Source organism: Salminus brasiliensis, chromosome 3 (assembly GCF_030463535.1).
Source record: "Salminus brasiliensis chromosome 3, fSalBra1.hap2, whole genome shotgun sequence".
NCBI lineage: Eukaryota > Metazoa > Chordata > Actinopteri > Characiformes > Bryconidae > Salminus > Salminus brasiliensis.
This window is the reverse complement of record NC_132880.1, coordinates 5,807,683-5,831,809: the sequence shown is the minus strand read 5'-3', so window position 1 is coordinate 5,831,809 and position 24,127 is coordinate 5,807,683. Positions and strand designations below refer to the sequence as shown.

The following is a 24,127-nucleotide window of genomic DNA, read 5'->3' as shown; positions in this document are numbered from 1 at the left end:
CAGATACAGGAAAAATTCCAGCACTATACATGAGAGTGTGCAGAGAGCATTAAAGAGGCTACGTGAGATGCGTTAGCAATCGCGACCGTTTACTTTTCTCACAGCAAGAGTTTCAGTGTAGATCAGAAAGTTCAGGAAAGCACTCCAGAACAGTGGCGTTATTAACGCTCACTCTTCCGTCTGTTCTTTATTAAAACGATGAATCTTAGCAGCTGTTTTCAGCAAATGACAGAAACAGCTTTGCTAGCTGGCTTGAAAAACCTATTTCGAGCGCTACTCACTGGTTAGGAAGTAAAAGTTATAGGATTAGGCACTGCAGTCATAACCGCTGTGAGTTTTCACAACACTTTTAGGTCTGGACTGAATAGCAGCGTTTCAGTGAACTTACAGGTCTAACACTTATGGCAGCACCATCTTTTATAGGTGCTACTTCATAGTCTTTGCAATAAGGAAAGCCCCAGATTGGCTCATTCCCACTGCAGCTCCACATTGGCTCCGCCCACTCATTATTAAACACATCTGAAGCTAGATTTTGGACTTAGTAGCTGAAACTGTGTCTGCTATTCGCTTTACAGTGCACTGTAACCATCCCACAATACACCGTAATATGTAGCATAGAAACACTATAGGGTCACTAAACGAACATTGAATACCCATAAACCATCGGGTTGTTTATGCAACACACTCGGCTGCGTCTCGCACATGGCAATGTGTCCGAACCAGGGCACTAACTTGTGGAATTCTGTTCCCGATAGAGATGGTGCTCTATAGAGGAATCTGGATTTTCACATGTTGGAGACAGTAAATAACGTAGGGTTTTGGACACAGCTCCTATCTTCAGTATGTTTATGTTTTGTCTGCTGCTACCTGCTATATTTAGTCCCCTATAGCATACATCCCGGGGAACACTTCCCGAATCGCGAAGTACTGCATGCTTGAGTTCCTCCAGCGTTCCTCTAGTTGTTCTTGATGGTTGAATTGTACCTTTATTCCCAGACTTCCTTCATCACCCAGAAGATGTGTACACATTTTATTACAGATGACCCCTCACATAAACTAATCCAAGACCCAAAGACCTGAGAGGTTAGCCAAAGGTCAAATCTATTCAATGATCTCTGCTCTACAGGACCTTTAGCTCTTTCAGAGCAGATCTCCAGGGACCAGGTTAAACATCTCTACATCTCTCCTAAGGCCCTGTCCACACGTATCTGTACATTTTTTAAAAGGAAGTAGCTGTCTGTGTGTTTTTTTAAACAATTTTCCTTCCCAGTGGTCAGTACTATCCCCTATCGCATGTATTGCTCCCAACACTGGGAGCATGAGGACTGAAACATGCCTCCTCCAACACCACCTCTTTCTGAACTGATGCCACCAAACAACCAAGGGGAAAGTAAAGGGTACCCAGCTCTGATGCATCGGCTAGCAGATGCCCATGCCAGCCAGCATCACACTAAAGCGATGTGTGGAGACAGAGAGTGAGCCAACAACCTACCCGGAGAGATGACCTGGGATCGAACCAGCAACCTTCGGCGGGTCATAGTAGCAGTACCTCAGTGCGTTTTCAGTATTGCCGTCACAATGCATGCTTGTTTCTGGCTGAATCTCAAATACCTCCTTACTCCCTATATAGTGAACGACATAAGTCATAAAACTACAACATCTACCCGCAGATATAGCCCTAAATTTCAGATTTAGAGATATGAATAAATGTAAATAATGGTCTGTTACAGATATATAAACACTCTGTTTAGATTTACAATCCGTGACTTCATGACTTGCATAGTCCACTATATAGGGAGTAGTGTATAATTTGGAATTCGACCTCTGTGTTTTCACATTCACATATTGCCTAAGCAAAAATGGTTCGACGTAGCACCAAATTAGTGCTATATAGAACCATTTCTATCAAGAACCCGGCAAAGAACTTATTAAACTGATCCATTGTCTTTACTAAAGACCCCTTAAAGAAGCCTTCTTTTAAAGAGTGCACTTCAGAATCTGCACAGGCACAATCCTGGCCTAAACTTCATCTTCTCTTGGCACGTTGTGCTTGAACAGATGAGCAATACTCCCTAACAGAGACGTGTCTAGCCATACATAATGAAGCCACGCTTGACCCGTACGTGCTCTTAGTCACGTGACTCGGTGAGCAATCGCAGAGTGCGTGGGCGTGTGGGGCTGTTGACTGTTGACAGTGTACTGGCCAACATAAAGATGGTCAACAGCTACACTGGAGAAAAAGCTGGAGATGAAGAATATGAAGAAAATATAGCCTCCATATAGTGTAGCGCTAGAGTAGAGCTGTGAGCGGTAGTAGCAGCTTTCGGAGGAGGGTGTGAAAGCGCTAGAGGAAGCTGTGACAGCCACTCGGTCCAGCGGGCCCCCTTAAGACTCTTCCCAGACAGATGGACATGGGCTTGGGCAGAATGAAGCCCTATAGCCAATGCTTTCTCATCCAGATGGAGCTCTGTCCATGGGCTGCGGCCATCAGCTATACACAGGCCAGGGCATTTAGAGCGGGGCAGATGCTCGGAGACTTCACCCGTGACACCAAAGGCTATCACTCACCTTTAATGATCCTGGAAATGTCACAAGCACCACCTCCCGCTATTTTTCACACTGGCTTCATTCTCTCCATCTCTCGCTCATACGAAAACACACTGGGGCTGCACAATATCTAGTTTGCTGGTCGTGATAGCTGTGCTGGCCTTTGCAATACTGCTATCACAGGGCTGTGAGCATCAGCCATTGACACTGCAGATGAGTCCATCTTTAACTGGGTCACGTTAGAGGATCACCAATGTACCTGAATACAGTCTAATAGAACTGTCAGAGCTAACATGCTCTGAGCTAACAGAGCCACTTTTCTTTATGCTGCAAAAGAACATACACCAAACACCCATACCCATTAACTGCCCCCCCCCTTTGGGGACCAAAACAGCTCTGACCCATCAAGACATGGTCTTGGATCTAATACCAAAACATTACAGCAGAAGTCAAGTTGGGAGGTGGGCCTTCCATGCATCACATCAATAAGCCTTGGGCTCCCATGTCCCATGACGGCCAGTTCGCCAGTTTACTGGTTGCCCTTCCTTGGAGCACTTTTGGTAAGTGCTGACTGCTGCATACCAGGAACACCCCACCCCAAGACCTGCCTTATGTTCTGGAGACCCAGTCATCATCCACCCATCCCAATTTGGCCCTTGTCAAGGTACCTCAGATTCTTATGCTTGCCCATTTTTCCTGAGTCCAACCTATCATGTAGATCTCACCCCCTGACAGGTACAAGTGTACAAGTGGAACCAGATAATCAATCCATGTTCTTCACATCACCTGCCAAAGGTTTTAATCTTAAGACTGATACAGTATCTGAGTTCACGCTGTGGAAATCATGTGATCATATCATGTCAAAACGCTACTGGATTGTCAATGGTAATAAACTGAGCTCAGTTCGAGAAGAGGAGCTCTAAGTATGCTAGCCTTCGTTCTCTCAGATTGGGAGCACTGTATGTGATGGGGGTGACCTAGCCAGAGGGGGAAATAAATGCATTCTAATGAAGCTTATTTGGTCTCTTTATGCAGCAAACAAAATGCACTGCTTTTAGCCTATTTCCACAGGCCCCCTAGTGGCCAATCTGCCAACCTGTTCAGACCGCACAGCATATTGGTTCATAATAGTGTGTACGAGGTGCTTTCTGTGAGCCACTGTGGAATTAATCCTGTATAAAAGATGCACAAGGCTTTCGTTCTAGTTGGATGCGCTGTGTTTTTTCCAGACTGAGTGCATGAGTTTATTGGAGCACAGTTCGGACTGGTGAGCGAATTTTATTGTTTTTGTTTTTTGGAAAGCTAAGCTATTAAGATGAAACGCAACTGACATGTGAAGAGCCATATTCATGTGTTTTCCTGTTCAGAACGGTGAAGTTTCTGAAACGAACAAATTGAAAATCGACTTATTTCAAGATCTGTAAATGACATTCTTTACACACCAAGCAAATCAAGAACAACATCAGGGAGACGTTGTGTTATTGTAAAGCAGCTTTACAGAGATCCGAGTCCGCGCCCCTTCTGAGCAAGCTAGTGGCAACAATGCCAAGGAAAAACTCCCTCGAAGCGAGAAGAAGAAGCCTTAAGAAGAACCAAGACTCAAAAGGGGAATCCATCCTCCTTTGGTCGAAGAAATGTAGATTAATCCTTTATGCTCGGTGACTTACACCCTAAGGATTCCGAATCAATAACTACATGCAAAGCAATGCAAAGTGAGTTGCTCTTAAGCTCTAACAGTAGGGGGAAAGCCAGGAACCACTGGTGGTTCTAAGCCTAAACACAATACGATCCAAAGGTATCTAAGCCAACCAAGCTCAGAGTAGAACACAAGCACGGGGTCATTCCTGCCCGCAAAGTCCAGTATCAGCCCTGCCCGCTCGCTCCAGCAACGTCATGCCGTCCGGACCTGCCCGCTTCATCATGGGTGTGTCTCGGCCTGTCTGACGCTGTAGTTTAGCTGGGCAGTGTCCCAAACCTCACACTACCACGCTACTACACAGTACATTCCTCCGTGAAGTAAAGGTGTTGGATGCAGGATGCAGCCGCAGAAATGTTGGATTTAACAACATGAATTTTTAGCCGTGGACACACCCACTTTATGCAGACCTCTACTTGCAGCCTTCTTTCATACGTGAGTCAGACGTGCCCTTTTTTCCCCCCAATTTGGGTTAGATTGCAAATCTATCAGTATGAACACAAAGCAAACCAGGACTAAAATCTAATAAGGGATCATATTCCTGCCTGGTCCGGACCAAAGAAACTGGATGACAAGTATAAACACACCCTAAGAGGGTAGAGTACGGTAATGACAGCCACTTGTTGGAGTTTAGAAAGGGGTTAGAATGGAAAGGACATTTTAAAGGGTGTAATTTGGACAAATAAGGCAAATGACAAAACTACAATAAAAGGCAATGAACTCTACAGTGCTCTGTAACTGTTTGACAGCACTCAGCAAGACGTCTAGTACATCTAGTGAATCCGGTAGAGGAAGACTCGCAGTATAATCCCAGTATGTATTCTGCCCTGATGCACACACACACCCAAATGGCTTTGCACTGGTGCAACTGCAGCCAATAAGCACTCAAAAAGCTTTCAGGATATAACTGCAGCCTTTTTATTTCATATGAATACGGCTAATTAAAGAATGCAAGCCACCAGGCCTAACCCTTGGAAATGGCTTTCGTATTTTAATAAAGGTAAGCTATCTCCAGCCCGCTGTTTCTCAAAGATGATGAATGTGTGATAGAAACCCAGGGCAGCCATGGTGGGTGGAATCACAGGGTGCAGATAACAGGATTAGGTGATTATGACTAACCCTGAGAAACACCTTCGTTTTTTTCTTTTTCGTGTTCTTGTGGATTCCCAACCCACGGTGCTACAAAACAACGTGCAACAAAGCAGCATGTGTTCCTGCATGTGAGAGAAAGCGAGGGGGAGAACGAGGGAGGCAGAGGCAAGCTCATACGAAGCTGATTTGAAACCTTTGCCTTGACACTGGCCCTGTCGTCTTGCCAGCATCATTGAGACCCAGAGTCATTTCAGGAATGCCTCGTCTCATCGCCATCCCTCACACCTTACCAAACAGCATTCTCCGTGCTCTAACCGTTACTGACCAAGCGCTGCAATGACGTCTTACCCACCGTCTCAGAGGCAGGGATCTCCTCTTGTTGCCTTGGGAGGCCTCTGGCATCTGTTCGGGCAAAGCCATGCCAGGCCTCCATCATCTCCCACTGAGCATCATTCACACACACGCAAATCCCCCAACTCAGGCTTCTCTAGGCCAAATAGAGCCCATGAAGACCACCCCCAGCCTTGGCCTCTCCCTGCTGGGTAAGAACCATGAACACAGCTGAGCATCCGTACTAATCCTGCTCATTTAACGCCATAATCTCCAAGGTAGCTGAGAAACCACTCCATTTGCTCAATCTTGCAGAAATAATAATAATAACAATTATGGGCAAATTATAGGCAAGTGTATTATTTAAGGGTTAATTACCGACTAAATAATCCTGGGGTTTATGGAGTTAATAAATGAAAAATATAACCATGGTTTAAGGGTTAATAAAAAGATAAATAAGTAAATGGTAGAACAATATGTCTATAGTTAAACGGTTAATAAGAGGACAACAAGCCAGGAATTAAATGGATAAGACAACTAAATAATAAATCTACAGTTTAAGGGGTTAATTTCAGAATAATAAGCTTTTAAGCGTAATACCTTATTAACAGGATAATAAACCTAAAGCATAAAGGGTTAATAAGGACCAGCTACTTAAATAGTTAAGAGTAGGATAATAATCCAGCAGGTAAGAGGTATAATATCATAAAAACATACGCCAACACTTAGGGGGTTAATAACTATAAAATAGGGATACTACCCAGCTAGTACTAAGGTAATAGCTATAAGCCAGTAATTAAAGGGGGTTAATGACATAAAAATATATTAAGAGCTAAGGAGTTAAGAAGATTATAAGACAGCAGTTTAATGAGAGGATAATTAAAAGACAACATGGGTTATAGGGTTAATAACGGAATAGTAGTCAACAGTTAAGGGATTAATAACTGGATTGTAAACCAGCAGTTGAAGGGATACTGAGAGGACAGTATACCAATAGTTGAGAGGTTAATACCAGGACAAAAAGCCAACAACTTTAATAACAGGGTTATAAGCTTACAGTTAAGGGGTTAATAACTGGATTGTAAACCAGCAGTTAAGAGGGATACTGAAAGGACAGTTTACCAATAGTTAATATCAGGATTAAAAAGCCAGTTAAACAGTTAATAACAGGATTATAAGCATTCAGGTATGGGGTTCATAACTGGATTATAAAGCAGAAGTTATGTAGGATCCTTAAAGGACAATAAGACAATGAATGGGTTAATAAAAGGATTATAAAATCAAAGGTGAAGGGGTTAATAACTGGAATATAGACCAGCAGTTTAGATAATACTGAAAAAAAATCGAATATGCCAATAATTAAGGGCTTAACAACGGGATTATAAGACAAGAGTTAAAGGGTTAATAACAGGATAATAAGCGAAGAATTGAGGGGTTAATTACAGGATAACTAATCAACAGTTGAGGGGTAATAACTGGTTTGCAAACCAGCAGTTAAAAGGGATATTGAAATGACAGTATTGTAATAGCTGAGGGGTTAATATCAGAATTAAAAAGACAGTTAAACAGTTCAGGGATTAATAACAGGATTATAAGCATTCAGGTATGGGGTTCATAACTGGATTATAGACCAGCAGTTAAGAGTATACTGAAAAAAATCTAATATGCCAATAATTAAGGGGTTAATAACGGGATAATAAGCCAAGAGTTGAGGGGTTAATAACAGGATTATAAGGCAGCAGTTCAGGGTAAATCACTCTTTAACCCTTAACTGTCACAGTCGGTAATAGAGAACTTGCTTGGCAGTCACACAGCTGACACATACACAAAAGTGAACAGGCAGACACCGATGGAGAGAGATAGAAGGACAGAGAGAGAGCGAGCGAGAGAGAGAGAGAGAGAGGGAGAGGGAGGAAGACTAGTAAAGGGTTTACGCACGCTGACGATCCTCTCGGAGGTGCCCCCGCGCGCAACGGTGGTGCCGTTGAGCCCCACGAGCGAGGGCAGCGTCTGGGACATCCAGTTGGTGACCATGGCCATGGTGCTGAGCACCGCTCCGATCTTCAGCAGTGGCACGCTCATGGCCGCCCGCCTGGCCCTCTACGGCCCCCACCCCGACCCGCTCAGCCCCACGCCAGGGGGGTCCTCGCTCCAAAGCTGGAGCCCCTCACACACTTGCTCGCGCCCAGCTACGGTCAGCAGGCAGCAACCACGGGGGGCGGTCACACGCGGCTGGCTGCAGCAGTGAGAGCGGGCAGGCTGCTAAGATCCAGCGGCATCACAGCGCTTCCCAGTCCGCACAGCTTTCAGTCCGGCTGCCTGAGCGCGAATGCCAGAGTGTCTCTCACTCTCTCTCTCTCCCTCTTTCTCTCACGCTCTTGCTCTCTCTCATGCTCTCTCACTCCCTCTCATGCTTTCTCGCTCTCGCAAGATGCAGCGCTGCGCATTGGCTGCCTCTCTCTCCCCGCTCTCTATCTCTCTCTCTCTCTCTCTCTCTACCCCCCACCTCTCTCGCTTGCTCTCTCTCTCTCTGGTTTCCTCTCCTTCGCTGTCTCTCCCGCTCTCTCATCCCCTCCCTCCCTCCCTCCCTTCCCTGCTTGCTCTTCTTCCAGCACACACACACACATAGGCACACACACCGTCACAGCATCATCCCCGTCTTATTCGGCTCCCTCATGCCACCCGTCTCTTTCTCTCCACTGAAACAAACAGAAGGGAAGCACGTCTCGCGGAACAATCGCGCTTTTGATGCCGCCGCCACCATGTTTCAAGGCTAGCATCCGCCTTAGACGGCTTTAAGCTGCCTGCTATATCAGGCTCGCCCTTAGCCCATGACGATATGTGTGTGTTTGGGAGGGAGAGAGAGAGAGAGAGACAGAGAGAGAGAGAGAGAGGGGGATAGACATTCAGAGATGTGTGTGTGTGTGTGTGTGTGTGTGTGTGTGGTATGGGTGAGTTTTGGGGGGGGGGGGGGGGGGGGTTGTGGGAACAGAAGACAGAGAGCTCCCTGAGTATTAATGAGGAAAAGGATGAGGCGTTCCAGTTGGTGGTTCCTCTCTGCAGACAGCTCATCAATCACACACACCGTTTGACACCTCCTTAATCAGCCTGTAATATGGAGAAGCGAGGCCCACTTTCTCCCTCTCTAAACTCAGCTGACTGTTGGACTTTTCTTTCTCTCTTCCTGTTTCTCTCGCGCTCCCTGTCTCTCGCTCTCTGTCACACCCAAAGGAGTTCAGGCTGTCACACAATTCCACTCAGATGAGTGACCCCAGGCCTGTCAGAGGCAAGCATGACAGATGAAGCTGGGAAATTCTTAAAGAAAGCGCCACTCAGTTGAACTGTGCTGTCCATGCTCCGCCCTCGAGTGCACCCTGTCAGAGGAACCCTCGCTTTCCAGCTTCTCCCAACTCAACCCAAGGGAATGCGGTAGGGTTGGTAGGACAGGACGTACAAGCGCAAAGTGTGAAAGAGGGTAAGTGAGATTAATCGAGAGACTCCAACGGACTCCAGATCCTGAGCAGGGTGCCGGCAAGAGTGAGTCAAGAGTGATCTGCCAGGTCTGGAGAGCAAGTGGAACCAAAGCAGGTGCACCACTTAGAGAACTCCCTGAGAGTGTGGGGAGGAGTCACTGAGAGGTACAAAGAGTTGAAGGGAAAGCCTCCCTAAGAGCATGCAGAAGAAACCTGAAGAAGAAGCAAGATTTAAAACGTCCAACGAATCTCAGAAGAAACCAAGACTTAAATGGGAGAACCACTGACAGGAACCAAAGAGAAAAACACCCTGAGAGCATGGAGAAGAACCACTGAGAGGAAACAAGACCCAATCAGAAAATCTCCCTAAGAGCATAAGCAAAAATCATTGAGAGGAACCAAGTATCAAAAGGAAGCCCTCTCCAACGGCAAAAGGAAGAATCACTTAGTGGAACTACTAAAAACTTCTCCAAAAGCATGAGGAAGAGCCTCTAAGTAGAACCAATAGTCAAGAAGAATAGCCACACAGAAGAACCAAGACCCAACCAGAGAAAGTCTCTAAGAGCACAAGGAAAAGCCACTGAGAAGAACCAAGATGCAAAAGAAAAACCTCTCCAAGAGCCTGAGGAAGAACCACTGGGAGAACCAGAATGCAAAAGAAAAACCTCTCCAAGAGCCTGAGGAAGAACCACTGGGAGAACCAGAATGCAAAAGAAGAAGCTACTGAGAAGAACCAAGTATCAAAAGGAAACCCTTTCCAACTGCAGGAAGAAGAATCACTGAAAGGAACCAAGCCACAAACGAAACAAACTCTCCAAAAGCATGAAGAAGAACCTCTAAATAGAACCAATACTCAAGAAGAACATCCACAGAGAAGAACCAAGACCCAACCAGAGAAAGTCCCTAAGAGCGTAAGGAAAAACCACTGAGAGGAACCAAGATGCAAAAGGAAAACCTCTCCAGGAGCCTAAGGAAGAACCACTTCTACTTCCTTGGGAAGAACCACTTAGAAGAACCAACACCCAACGAGAAAAAACCCAAAGAGCATGAGAAAGAAATACTGAGAGGAACCTAGATGCAAAAGACAGAACCACTCAGAAGAACCAAACTACAAATGGAAACCCTCTGCAAAGGCAAAGTAGAACCAATAATCAAAAGAAAAACCTCTAATAGAGTGTGGAAAGAACCACTAAGAAAAAAGAAAAGTGTCTAGTGTCTAGAAAAGACACAAAAGGAAACCCTCTCCAAGGGCATGAAGAAGAACCCCTAAATAGAACCAAGACTCATGAAGAAGAATCACTGAGAAGAACCCAGACCCAACTAGAGAAAGTCCCTAAGAGTATAAGGAAGAACCACTGAGAAGAACCAAGACACCCTCTTCAAGGGAAAAAAGGAAACCCTCTTCAAGGGCATGAAGAAGAATCACTGAGTGGAACCAAGCCACAAACAGAAAAACTCTCCAAAAGCATGAGGAAGAACCCCTAAGTAGAACCAATAGTCAAGAACCACCAAGAAGAACCAAGACTCAACCAGAGAAACTCCCTAAGAGCATAAGGAAGAACCACTGAGAGGAACCTAGATACAAAAAAATGACTGAGAAGAACCAAGACCCAAAGAGAAGAACCACATAGAAGAACCAACACCCAACGAGAAAAAAAAAAACTCCCACAGAGCATGAGGAAGAAATGCTGAGAGGAACCTAGATGCAAAAGACAGAACCACTCAGAAGAACCAAGCCACAAATGGAAACCCTCTCCAATGGCATGAAGAAGAACGCCTAAGTAGAACCAATAGTCAAGAAGTAGAACCACCAAGAAGAACCAAGACCCAACCAGAGAAACTCCCCAAGAGCATAAGGAAGAACCACTGAGAGGAATCCACACATGAATGAAATGGAGAGCCTAATCATCTTCAGAGCAGCGCTAGACAAGCAGGAATCCGATACGCAGAAGAGAATTAGGAGAATTAGGACTAGGAAATGAGATTAGGCAGGATAAACAGAGGCGCTCGGATCAGATCAACAAATCAGATAAACCCACAGACGGTAACTATGGTATCCTGCTTTGAGGAAGAGAAACTCCAACAGTTTAAATGTAGCGTTTCTTCATGTGATCCTGGAAGCGGTTTCAGGCTCCAGCGAGGCTCCGTGTTGTGGATTAAGGGGAGAGAGGGGCTCGGTGTTCCCTAGTTGGTATTCCGCTCGGCCGGCATGTTTCTGCTCGCCGTGTTTTGACTGGAGAGTGATCGGTGATTTGCAGTGTCCTGTCAGTTGTGAGATGCCATCAGAAGTGACAGCTGCCAGACATCCATTACAGCCGAGGCTCACCTGATTTCTCACACCACCCGCCTCTGTTTGAGTAAAGCAACACTGCCATCCGGTGGCCAAAATGCAGCACTGCAATGTAAAGATGACAGTTCACATTATAATACGCCTATATGTCCAAATGTTTCTGGACACCCTTTCTAATGAATGCATTTAGCTAGTTTAAGTTGCAGCCATTGCTGACACAGATGTGCAAATGCACACACAAACACACAGCTTGTCAAGTCCCTGTAGAGATAGGATTCTCTGGAGGCGATAAACACGGACCTATTTAGCACCACGCCTAATGCCAGGTGTGGGCTTGAGGGGTATAAAGCCCCCCCAGCATTGAGCTGTGGAGCAGTGGAGGAACTGTGTTCTCTGGAATGATGGATGGTGCTCCATCCAATACTTCTGGGATGAGTTAAGGAGTTGGGGATGAGGTTGGATGATGTTCACCAAACATCCTGTCCTCACTAAGGCTCTTGTCTCAGAATGCAATCAAATCTTCACAGCAATGATCCTCCAAACTCTAGTAGAAAGCCTTCTGCCCTGGACAACAGAGACAGTTACTCCAACAAAAGCAGGATACCCTCTTTTTAATACTCTTGATTTGTGAAGAAACAATGAACGAGTGGTGTCCAAATACTTTTGTCCAAATATTAAAATTTACATTTACAACAATTATCCTTAATGGAACTAAACTTATAGTCGTTTTTCTATGGCATCACTTAAAGAACTCTTTGAGTGCAGGACCAGCACTAAAGATCTGTGCATCCGTGGAATTTTATGGTAAGGACCACCCAAACTTCCCCTCTATCCCCCCTTATCTCTTTGTGTGAGGAAAAATTTACACCCTAGCACCACCCCAGCTCCCCCTTCTCATCCAAAATCTCTGCTGGGCCTTCTACAACACTAAAGCAACCACCTAGGATCCCATAGCAACCACTATTTGCAGCACCACAGCAACTATCTAGAATACCATAGCAATCACTTAGTAACACCATTGTAACCACCTAAAATAATATAGGAACCACCACAGGAACCACTCAGCAATCCTAAAGCAACCACCAAGGATACCATAGCAACCACTCTTTGCAACACCACAGCAACCACCTAGGATACCATAGCAAGCACTCTGCAACATTAAAGCAACCACCTAGGACACAATAGCAACCACTCTGCAACATGAAAGCAACCACCTAAGATACGATAGCAACCACTTGGCAACACCATTGTAACCACCTGAAATACCATAGGAACCACTCAGCAAAATTAAAGCAACCACCAAGGATACCATAGCAACCACTCTTTGCAACACCACCAACCACCTAGGATACGATAGCAAGCACTCCGCAACATTAAAGCGACCACCTAGGATACCATAGCAACCACTTGGCAACACCATTGTAACCACCTGAAATACCATAGGAACCACCATAGGAACCACTCAGCAACACTAAAGCAACCGCCAAGAGTACCATAGCAACCACTCTTTGTAACATTAAAGCAACCACATAGGATACAATAGCAAGCACTCCGCAACATTAAAGCAACCATCTGAAATACTGTAGGAACCACCATAGCAACCACCTAGCAGTTTTTTTACCCTAGTGACCATACAGCAACAGCCTAGCAACTGCTTGCAAGTGATAACCACTTAAGTTGCACAACTACTCTTTCCTTCAGGTAGTGAACTTTTCTCTTCACCTCTCAGCTTGTTTTCAGTGGCCGTTTTTTGTGATGTCCCCCTACATGCCACACCACTTTGGTGAAGCGGCAGAGCGGCAGTCTTGCGACGCGACGGCCTGGGTTCGAGTCCCGAGTGGCTTTATTTCTAGGGGCAGTGGTGGCTCAGCGGTTAGAGTGCCTAGATAACGATTCCTGGGCTCGGCAAGCTGCCACTGTTGGGCCCTCTCTGCTCCCCGGGCGCTGGAGTTGGCTGCCCACCGCTCTGGGTGTGTGTGTGTACTCACTGCCCCTAACATGTGTGTGGGTGAGTGTGTGTTCACTACCAGATGGGTTAAATGCAGAGGACACATTTCGCTGTACACTGACAAATATGTGCACCTTTACCTTTTTACCAAAAATCCCCTCCCCCGGCTCCCACAGTGGACTGTGATTGGACATTTTTCATGTCAGTCAAACAGCCTTTTCCTGAGCAGGCAGGCACTTCTTGGCCACGTCAAACAGTGAGAAGCATTAGACATTAGGCAGAGGTCCAGCTCGTCAGACTACTGTGTAGTTATCCCCTCCTTAAAGGCTCCATGTGAAGCTCTGGGAGCAGAGGGGTCGGTTAAAGCCCAGATCAACCTCAGAGTGATGAAACAAAGGCCTGTGAAGAGAAAGACGTATTCTCCCACATTCACTACCACAGCTAGAGACCAGGGGGTCTCTAGATACCGGCTCTCTGGTGAACCACATCAGTGCAATGCTGATCTGCTTCATCTGAGTCTGAGAAGGGAGTCCTTCGAGAGGCAGCTGCTGATGTCATCTGGCGCTGTTCTTTAAAGAGGGAGTAAACGCTGCTCAACGTTTTCACCTGAACATTAACCGTTTCATGTCGCTCAACCAGACTCTGCTGTTTCTGACCTGGCTTTTGATCTTTAACTTTCATCAGGAAACAAACTTCTGTTCTACACAGCAATAAAGAATAGCAACCACCTGAGACACCATAGCAACTACCTGCAATACCATGGCAAGCACTTGGACTAACCCTAGCTACCACCTGTGACACCACAGCAACTGCCAAGCACTTAGCATTCACTAAGCCACTCTATCTCAATGTGGGATTCTATAGCAACCACCTAGCAACACCATAGCAGCCACCCAGCAACACAATAACAACCACCTGGGATACTACAGCTACATTACAGCAACCACTTAGCAACACCATAGCAACCACCCATGCGACCAATCTTACAACACAATAGCAACCACCTAAGATACCATAGCAACCTACTAGCAATTCCATAGCAACCCCTTAGCAACATCATAGTACCACCTATGATTCACCTCCTAATACCTCCTAGCAACATGATAGCAACCGCCTAGCAACCACTTGCTGATGTCATCTGGCGCTGTTCTTTAAAGAGGGAGTAAGCGCTGCTCAACGTTTTCACCTGAACATTAACCGTTTCATGTCGCTCAACCAGACTCTGCTGTTTCTGACCTGGCTTTTGATCTTTAACTTTCATCAGGAAACAAACTTCTGTTCTACACAGCAATAAAGAATAGCAACCACCTGAGACACCATAGCAACTACCTGCAATACCATGGCAAGCACTTGGACTAACCCTAGCTACCACCTGTGACACCACAGCAACTGCCAAGCACTTAGCATTCACTAAGCCACTCTATCTCAATGTGGGATTCTATAGCAACCACCTAGCAACACCATAGCAGCCACCCAGCAACACAATAACAACCACCTGGGATACTACAGCTACATTACAGCAACCACTTAGCAACACCATAGCAACCACCCATGCGACCAATCTTACAACACAATAGCAACCACCTAAGATACCATAGCAACCTACTAGCAATTCCATAGCAACCCCTTTGGTTTTTCTTACTGTGCCTTTAAGACTAACGCATATAAATGACGCCTGTTGTGATTGGCTGCCCTCTAATATGGCTGATACAGATACAGCAGCCCGAGCTGAATCCCTCTGTAGGCAGAACAGGAACTGGTAAACATGCTGGTTTCTGTGACATCATAAAAACTTCCTTGCCGTTTCCATATATGGGCTTATTTCCTTGCTTCAGCAGTTTAAAAAAAGGACACTAGCCAGCCTGGGAGGTAAAAACTTTGTTTGGATGTCTGCGCCCCGAGTTTCTGTGGCTCTTCTTTATCACCAAACGAGCCCGTAAGCCCCTGCCAGTGCAATTAGTGTTTCCTGTGTTCGCCCAGTGTTATATTACACCGCACTGGCACACGTTTTAATGTCTGATCGTCTCATTAAATACATTAGGGATCGATTTTTTTTTTATTCTGGGGGACAAACAACTTTTGTTTTATCCTCACCATTAAAAGCCAAAGCGGAACTGTCCCCTTTTTTTTGGTATCGAATTTATTTTACAAGGCTGTTAGTGGTAATGAGGTGCTGCTGCAATCTGCACTTCTCTTACTGACCAGCAGAGGGCGCCACAACCACACACACACACACACACACACACACACATATATATATTTATATATATATATATAAATATATATACACAGCAAAACCAAGCGAACCCTAACGCTCCCCTATGGAACATCAAGCAATGGGTAATCAGTTGGACTCAGCGCTGATCCAATATGCATTTGAATATAATTACCTCAGTTCTAAGTGAATGCAATGCAATCATGGCCCTCTATACTTCATTAGGAGGCACAATGGATGAAGGGGTGGGTGTGGAGGTGGGGGTGGCTGCGTGTGTTTGGTGTCAGAGGGTGGCAATATTGTAGTCACATCTGTATGCAGCTCCACGACTGTGCGCTCTCCCGCTCTCGGCCCGGCTGTGTGTGCTGTAGCCATGGGAAAATGGCAGCTTGTCTCTTACACACGCTCACACACACACACACACACACACACACACACACACACACACAGACACACACGTACCACATGCCCTGCAGGTCCCTCACTCTGCTATTTCTGTCCACAGACTTTGCATCCTCATTAATGATCTTACTCATCTTCACACATGCTGACACTAACGCACAAACACATGCACACACACACACTCACACACACTGACACACGCATTTACACGCCACCACGTTCTGATATATAGGGCCGAAAGCATGTGCATGTACACACACGTATATGCACATATGCATGCATGAGCAAACACACACTTGCACGCGCAAGCCATTGTGTTGTACCGAGGGCTCCTCCACTTCATCATAAACATCTAATAAAAATTCTATTGTGCTATCTGCCCGCAGGGCTTTAGCTTTAAAAGGCATTTTTAATCAGCTCCCACCACGCAGATGAACTTCAGCCCACAGCGCCATACCCAACACGGCCTCCGGGTGGCAGCAAAGATCTCAAAAGGAAAACAAATGCAAACAGGTTTACAAGGACACTCATATTTGAGACCTGCACACCTTCTTCGTGAAAAAAGGCAGGGCTTCTTCTATGTCCCCCACACTTAGGACTAGTGTGCATTGCTTTCTAAGTTCTGCAGATGAGAATCAGGGGTAAACACACTCACTGGCCGTTGTTTTGATGAGGGTGACCACTCCTTAAAATAAAAAAAGTGTCCAGATTTCTCCCAATTTGGTGCTGCCTATTAACCCACCCCCGTTCCCGTCACTAGGAGGGTAAGGACTTACAGCCACCGCCTTTTTTTTTTACCACCTGACGCCAATGTGTCGCCTCAGCAGGCAGCCGACACGCTCGAATAAGCAGGAAAGCGCCACACCAGCTAACAGACGCCTGTGTCTGCCAGCATCGCCATGAGGATGATGTGGGGAGAAAGCGCCATCTACCCACCCGGAGAGAGCACGGCGTATTGTGCTCTCTTTTGGACTCCGGCAGCGGCGTGGTCTCAGGATTCGAACTCACAACCCCCGGTAGTGACAGCTATAGTGGCAGCGCATTGGACAGCGGCGCTAATGGGAGTCCGGACAGGATTTCTAAACTGTGTTAAATGTCTGGCATTTTACAGTGATTTCACCCAGCATTTGCTTCCACATCCTGACCCCGTTTAATCCCGACCACTTTAAGTGACCAGTATCTGGACTGGGGTCCTGAGAGTTTAGCCATATGCATTTACACTGGGTAAGAAAATGCGTCTCTCTGAAATCCGATATGCAGATTCGCTCGATTTGCAGCAATTATTACCGATACCAGATTTATTAAAGTATCAGCTGATACCGAGTACCGATATAGATACCAGCCTTGTACTGGTTGACTAACTGCACATTTGAAAAGAGCTATGGAATTCATCATAATGCAGTAAGCAAGTAGGGAAGCATCATCTTGCTAAGCTCGACCAAACAGCTTTTTATTTGGTGTTTCATTAAAAGTACACGTCTCCTCTTTATAAAAAGATACTAAACTTCAGTGTGGCTTTAAAACAAGCTGCTTAAACTCTTAAAACTTTTGGTTTTTGGTGCCAAACGATCCATTTATATTTACATTTACATTTACGGCATTTAGCAGATGCTCTTATCCAGAGCAACTTACAAAAGTGCTTTGCTATTTACCCAAGAAAAACCTCAGCTAGTTAGAATAGACTAATAGTTCAAAGATACCACTAAGCTTTAGACATTACTAAGCACAAGACAATAAAGTGACCATAGTACTCTGCTATTCGTCCAAGTACTCTCTGAAGAGGAGGGTCTTCAGTCTGGGTTTGTAGACAGCGAGTGTTGGACTCTGCTGTTCAGACCCCCAGGGGAAGCTCGTTCCACCACTTTGGTGCAGGACAGAAAAAAGCCTGGACGCTTGTCTTCCGTGGATTTTGAGGGATGGCGGGTCGAGCCAAGCCGTACTTGAAGCTGGAAGGGCTCTTGGTGCAGATCGGCTTTTGACCATTGCCATCAAGTATGGAGGGGCTGGTCCGTTCTTGGCTTTGTAGGCCAGCGTCAGGGTTTTGAATCTGATGCGGGCAGCAGCTACAGGAAGCCAGTGAAGAGAGAACGCAGCAGTGGAGTGACATGGCTGAATTTAGGAACTTAGAAGACGACCCGTGCCGCTGCATTCTGGATAAGCTGCAGGGGCCTGATGGTGCGCAGAGGAAGACCAGCCAGAAGAGAGTTGCAGTAGTCAAGTCTGGAAGTGACGAGAGACTGAACGAGCACCTGGGCAGCCTTTCTAGAGAGGAAGGGTCGAATTCTCTGGATGTTGTACAGGAGAAATCTGCATGTCCGAGTTACGTTACCATTACCATTAAGTGTCTGTTTAATGGTAATAACTATTCAGGACTGTTCAGTCTGTTTACTGGTTGCTTAAACGTAAAGTAGGGCGTCAGTGTGCTTTATGGTATCGGTGCTCTCTTTTGCCAATACTGTGTTTAAGTGCAACACTAATTACTACTGGTGTTCGGATTGCACTGAGGGGGTTTGGAGAGACGGATGTGTTTACACTGCTATAACATGTGGCTGAAATATGGCTCAGATAAGTGGTCTGAGGGATCGGATTTGTATATCTGTTTAAATGTGTCTTGGGTGAGTTTACACTTGCACTTTTATGAGGTTTGGCCTTATCCAGATACAATCCTATAGTCAAGACACATAAAGTGACCAGGTGTGAACGAGATCTTTACAGCTTTAAACACACCCTGCCTTCTCACCGCCACAACTGATCAATACAGCTATGAGCCATAACATTAAAACCACTGCAGAGTGAAGTAACCAACATTGATGAACTGGTTCCAGAGGGATTGGTAAACAACTTGGGCTGTTCCCCCGACTGAAGACCTGAAAAATAGGTTCGGTAAGATAGCTCTTGCCTAAAACGGTAAAGACTTGATTCGTTCCTGCCCTGAGAAAGCTCATCTCTTTAGTTCCAGCCATTCATTTTGAACTCACGCTCACGAGCGCCCTCTCATGTTCTGTCCAGTTTCCTCATAAAGCAGTTCCTCCAGCTCTCAGCAGCACGCTCCTGCGAGATTAGCCTCTGTGCTACGGCCTATGGTGCACGCTTGGCATCAGCAAAAGTCTAACCGCGCTGTGGAATGACGATCGATCTGCTCAGAGCTGTGTTAAGTCGAACAAGCCTGTTGTCTCCAGACATGGATTCTCATTACAAGATCCCGCCTGGCCCCCAGTGAACAAAAGCTAGCAGGCTTCCCAGTTATTATGACCTAGGCTGAAACTCATCTGGCTCGGGACTCCCATGGTGCACGGCATAGGCAATGAAATAACGGGAGCCATGTCAACTAGGGAGCCATTTGGGATTCAGCCCTCATCTGTAGTACATATTAACCCCAGCCCCAGCCAGCTTTCGTTCATTGCTGGCAAAGATGAAAAAAGGTTCATTTAGCAGGATAGCTTAGGCAGAGATGCCACTAGAGACATTATCCCCAGTCCACAGGTTGAAATATTGATGGGATAGCTTGTAATGCTTAACATGGCAGTAAAATAATGGAGGCCCTGGTTGGTTAAGGCATGGAATAGGAAGAGTAGCGTCTCGACCATTGACAGGCTAGGCTAGGCACGCTGCTACCTGTACTGCACTATGTTACTTTGGCTAGCATGCAGGACAGCACTCGCAAGAACTGCATAACACTGCGTTACCAGAGTCATAATCGTGACTGTAATATCCCTCTACTGCCTCAATCCACATGCTTCTTCCACTTCCAGTGACAGTTCTGTAACTCTCAGCCTGTCCAGAAATGCCTGTGTAGAGCGTGTGCTTCTTGACTGGTGGCTCAAAGCCCCAATTCTCGCATAATGCTGCTTTAGGGCCTTAGACTGCAGCAAAGACACAATTATACTCTAAGGCAGAATGTGGATTCAATGGGCTCCACTAGCACATCACTCCTTTTTCAGCTGTGTGGGTATTATGCTTCTGATAACATCTCTAATACACAGACCTTGATAACATCAGTAAAAAAAATGGCGCTGATGCAGAATTTAAGTACATTCCCTGCCCTTACCATGTGTCACTTTTCACAAGATAACCAGCCAGGTAAATTGACCCAGATGGCAGATGCAAGCCTGTTTTACCTGCATTTAGGGTTTAAAAAATAATATGCCTGAAGATAAATATTACTGCACTAGGATGGAACCTGCTTATTTATTTCATCTGCCTATTCTGAGTGAAAGTCAGTGCTACACAAAATGGACAACGCACAGTGTTGTTGGATATCATAATGACAGATGAGAAGAAATCTTACTGACCTCTTCTTTCAGCGCTAAATATCTAAACCTAGCCTGTGTACATGACTCCTGTGGAGTGGTGAAGTCATAGTGGTGCAATTAGCAAAGGTATAGTGGAGAACAAAGGATGCAAAATTCCATGAAAAGAAAACCGGTCCAACTGTTAAGCACAGCGGTTTGTGTTGCAGCCAGTGGCACGGAAGGATTCAGTTAAATACCAGCAAATTTTGGAAGCGAATGTCCTTGAAATAACCAACTACAGGCACATTTTTGTGCAAGGCTCATTTATGCTTCCTATATGTATGAAAATGCACACATCCTATTATGCAGGGGTGGGCAATATGACAATATTTTATCATATCGTCATGGTACACAAAATACGCTTTTATGAGGATATCGCGGATATCATCAGTGCTTAAAGAATACTTAATAACAAACTGTAATCAGTCCTGTTTCATTAAACTAAGCGAACAGAGTGCAGCATATTTTAAGTGAATTAAGGAAAGTATTTGGACAGCAGTTTTTAACATTATGCTGATGGTGCATTTTGTCTACATGACAACATATTGCAATTAATATTGTATATTGCAAAGATGTCTTTAAATAGCGTGATATTACATTTTCACCATATCGCCCAGCTCTACTTCTATGCATAAATACTAGATGCTGTACTAGGCTTGGGCGGTATAATGGTAATGCTGTATACCACAAAATGTAAAATGTTGACCGTATTTTACTGAAATACAGTCGTAAATGACGACTGTATTTTAGTAAAATGACTAGTAATGATCTAGTACACAACCAAATAGGCTCATTCCCCTATGTGCATTTAAGAGAGCCACAGGGTGGGGGTTATCATTGATTGGTTATGTGGAAAACACTCCTAAGGCCATTCACTCCAATCTGCGCTCTCAGATATGAGGCTTTATCCTCCAAACGTGTGTGATTTGAACACAGCAGAACCGGTCTCTCATTTCCCCTTTCTGTTCCTCCCAACACCAGTCGCTCGACTTCACTGTCTCGGTAGCTCTGTAAAGCTGTAGCTGAGCTAGTTAAGTAAAAACTAGAGTAGCGAGTGGGCTACAGATCCTCAATAAACAACAGTGACGCAGTTGTACATTCCCATGTTATAACAGTGCCGCCACCATGTTTGGCAGACAATGTTGCATGCTTTGAATAATGCATCCTTTCTCCTAGTCTTCATTTTATCTGTCCAAAAACTTTTGGCAGACTTTATTTATTAATATGGTTCCTGGCAGTCTTCTGTTTGTTCAGTCTGTACTTCTAGTGCAGTCTTCAGAATCAATTCTGTGCAAATAAAATGCTTAAATAAAGAGAAAGCAGTAAAAGAAAGTACTGTGATATGTGATCCTATTAATTATCAGAGCGAGGCTTGTGGCGCCAGGTCTTATATAAATGCTGAGTGGCGCAGAGTGGACAGACTTACCTATAAGAACTTTGATGTTGCTCAGTGGCTACACCTCCCCTACACGCCGCCAGCGCTTAACTCCAGCATTTAGCCCACTGAATAATGCAGACTGCTCCAGCTAGCACACAGCCCTCTTGGCGCACAAGCCCACACAATACTGTATGCACAATGCAGTTCAGCTACTCTGCATGCTGCAGTTTGCATGAACAAAGGAGCATCCGTTTCTGGCCTATGTATGATTTTGGACACTATGCACATACTGTATGAGCTGCCTGAGAGTCATCTGTACTGTATACGAGAAGCTAAATTAGCTGTGCTCAAAGTCAGATTGGGAGAACCCAATGCTATTAAACCTGGCTGGTAATTATTAGTGGGGTCAACCTCGCCATTTATCCATTTAGGCAATAAGTGGACCATCCAGACCATCCACTTGCAGTGTAGTAGACCATTGAGTATTGAGCTTTGAGTTGGTTTATGTTACTGGTCCTGAGAACTGCCTATTTTAGTGTGCCCCCCCAAAACACAAACCAATTTTCTCACTACTTCACTTATTACCATTTCTCACCCATTAGTTAGGACTCCTCCAATCACACGATGCTACCAGTGCTGGGAGGGTGAAGGCTATTGGTGCACCATTAACCGTTATGTTATGTTACATCAGCTAACGGGCGCTTACACTTGCTAGCATCACATCAAGTGATGGAGGGGGAAGAAAGGGACATCCTGCCCAACCAGATACATTGAGGCCAGTTATGCTCTTTAAGACTCTCTAAGTCTCCCTTCCACTGATGACTGTGGCATCACTGTAAAGCAAGCCAGTGACCTCCTGATGATAAGGCCAACGACCCTTTGGTCAGAATTGTATTTTGAGGGCAGGTTCATTAGTCTCTTTACTACTCCGACTAGACCAGATATGGTAAATGTCCACAAAAAATATATGAAAATTCTCAGCTTTCGGACCTGTTATCCAGCCCTGGAGCTGAGCCCTCTGTTCCGAGGAGCTGCCTTCAGCTTTGTAATTTACATAAATGCATGTGATTAGATACGCTGCAACAGAGGGCCGATACAGAAGCCTCTCTGGCTCGTGTTTAGGACACAGAGGCCTCTTTTCCACTGCAGGGACGAGCGGTTCTTCTGAGCACGGAGGGTAACCATTCTGGTGGGTTTTCCACATGGACACGGTTCTGCTCAGAATGCTTACCAATAGGCTGAGCCTGGTTTTCTCAGCAGTGTAGGTTAACCGTACTCAGGGCCACAGAAGCGTTTGCTGGGAGGGCTTAATGATGTAGGGGTCCACTGATTAGCTCCATATTTGCTTCATCTTCGTGCTGCAAGATCCAGTATTGCTGTGTCTAATAAGAACAAGAACAGCTGTTCCAATTTAGCGCTCTTTAAATGCACTTATCATTAGTATGCTGACGAGTACACTATAGCGCCCTGTAGCGTAATAAAGTTTAGCATACAGGAGTCGACTACAGGCCTCGTCCAACATCGCTACCGCTGAGTTAGCACGGCCCAGAAACCGGGTTGCCCTGCATTGTCACTGCGATGTTAGCACAGACTGGCTATCAGGCTTGTCCAACCTCGCTACCACAGTGTTAGCATTGCCCGCCAACTGGGTTGCCCTATATTGCAGGATGTTAGCACAGCCTGGCTATCAGGCTTGTCCAACCTCGCTACCACAGTGTTAGCATTGCCCGACTTGCTTAGTGGAAACTAGCGAATTGCAGTGGTTTCTGTATCAAAAGCTGATGTGCAACAGCTGTTCTGGACCATGCTCATGATTTTGTGACTGTATATAGTCTGTTCTGCATCCCTCTCTCTCTCTCTCTCTCTCTCTCTCTCTCTGGTGGTGTGAATATTAGCTGCCACATGAACCCACCCCCCTCCTGCTGTTGAGGTAATGCTGCTGTTCGCATTCATCTCAGTATGACCGCCTATAATCAGCCATGATTACTATGATCACCTCTGCACCTTGGCGACCTAATTACATCCCAGACCGCGGTCACTAATTCATCAACGTGACAGACTGACCCCTAAAGAAAAAAAAAGGGGAAAAATCCCCCCTCCCTGTTTTATTGTAAATGGGCTAATTACAGGCCGCAAATTGGGCATCTTCGGCCCGAGCGAAAGGTATCTGTGAGCGGGAGAAAATCCGGTTAATTGAGGTTGCCCCACAAGGCCAGTCTTCTGCTCTGAGCGGCCTCCTCCTTCCTGCTGCTGGATTTGGCCTTGTCAATATCTTTGAGAATAATTGGCTTTTCCATTCCGAACTGAGTGAAAGCTGCGAGCTGCGACGGCTTTATTCCTCTTTAAACGGAGCTGTATTTTAAAACAGACGGCTCAGAGGCAGTAATTCCTCAATTTGTAAATGTTTACGCTCCGGCTTAATTCCGACGTCCTCGCAGCCCATTCCTTCCTGAAGTATTCTTTT

The 24,127-nt window shown here is 45.6% G+C and overlaps 1 protein-coding gene across 2 annotated transcripts in view; it reads right to left on the bottom strand.

The window, feature by feature from the left end:
• olfm2a (olfactomedin 2a) overlaps nt 1–24,127 on the bottom strand; it is a 144,207-nt gene that overhangs the window by 69,403 nt on the left and 50,677 nt on the right. The window contains exon 1 of one of the 2 annotated variants that reach the window (XM_072675291.1): nt 7,604–8,116. The exons of the other annotated variant lie outside the window; for it this stretch is intronic. Within the exon in view, the coding sequence (XP_072531392.1) occupies nt 7,604–7,747 (144 nt within the window). The 5' untranslated portion in view covers nt 7,748–8,116. Of the gene's footprint in view, nt 1–7,603; nt 8,117–24,127 lie in introns of those variants that run through there. 2 annotated transcript variants of the gene reach the window in all.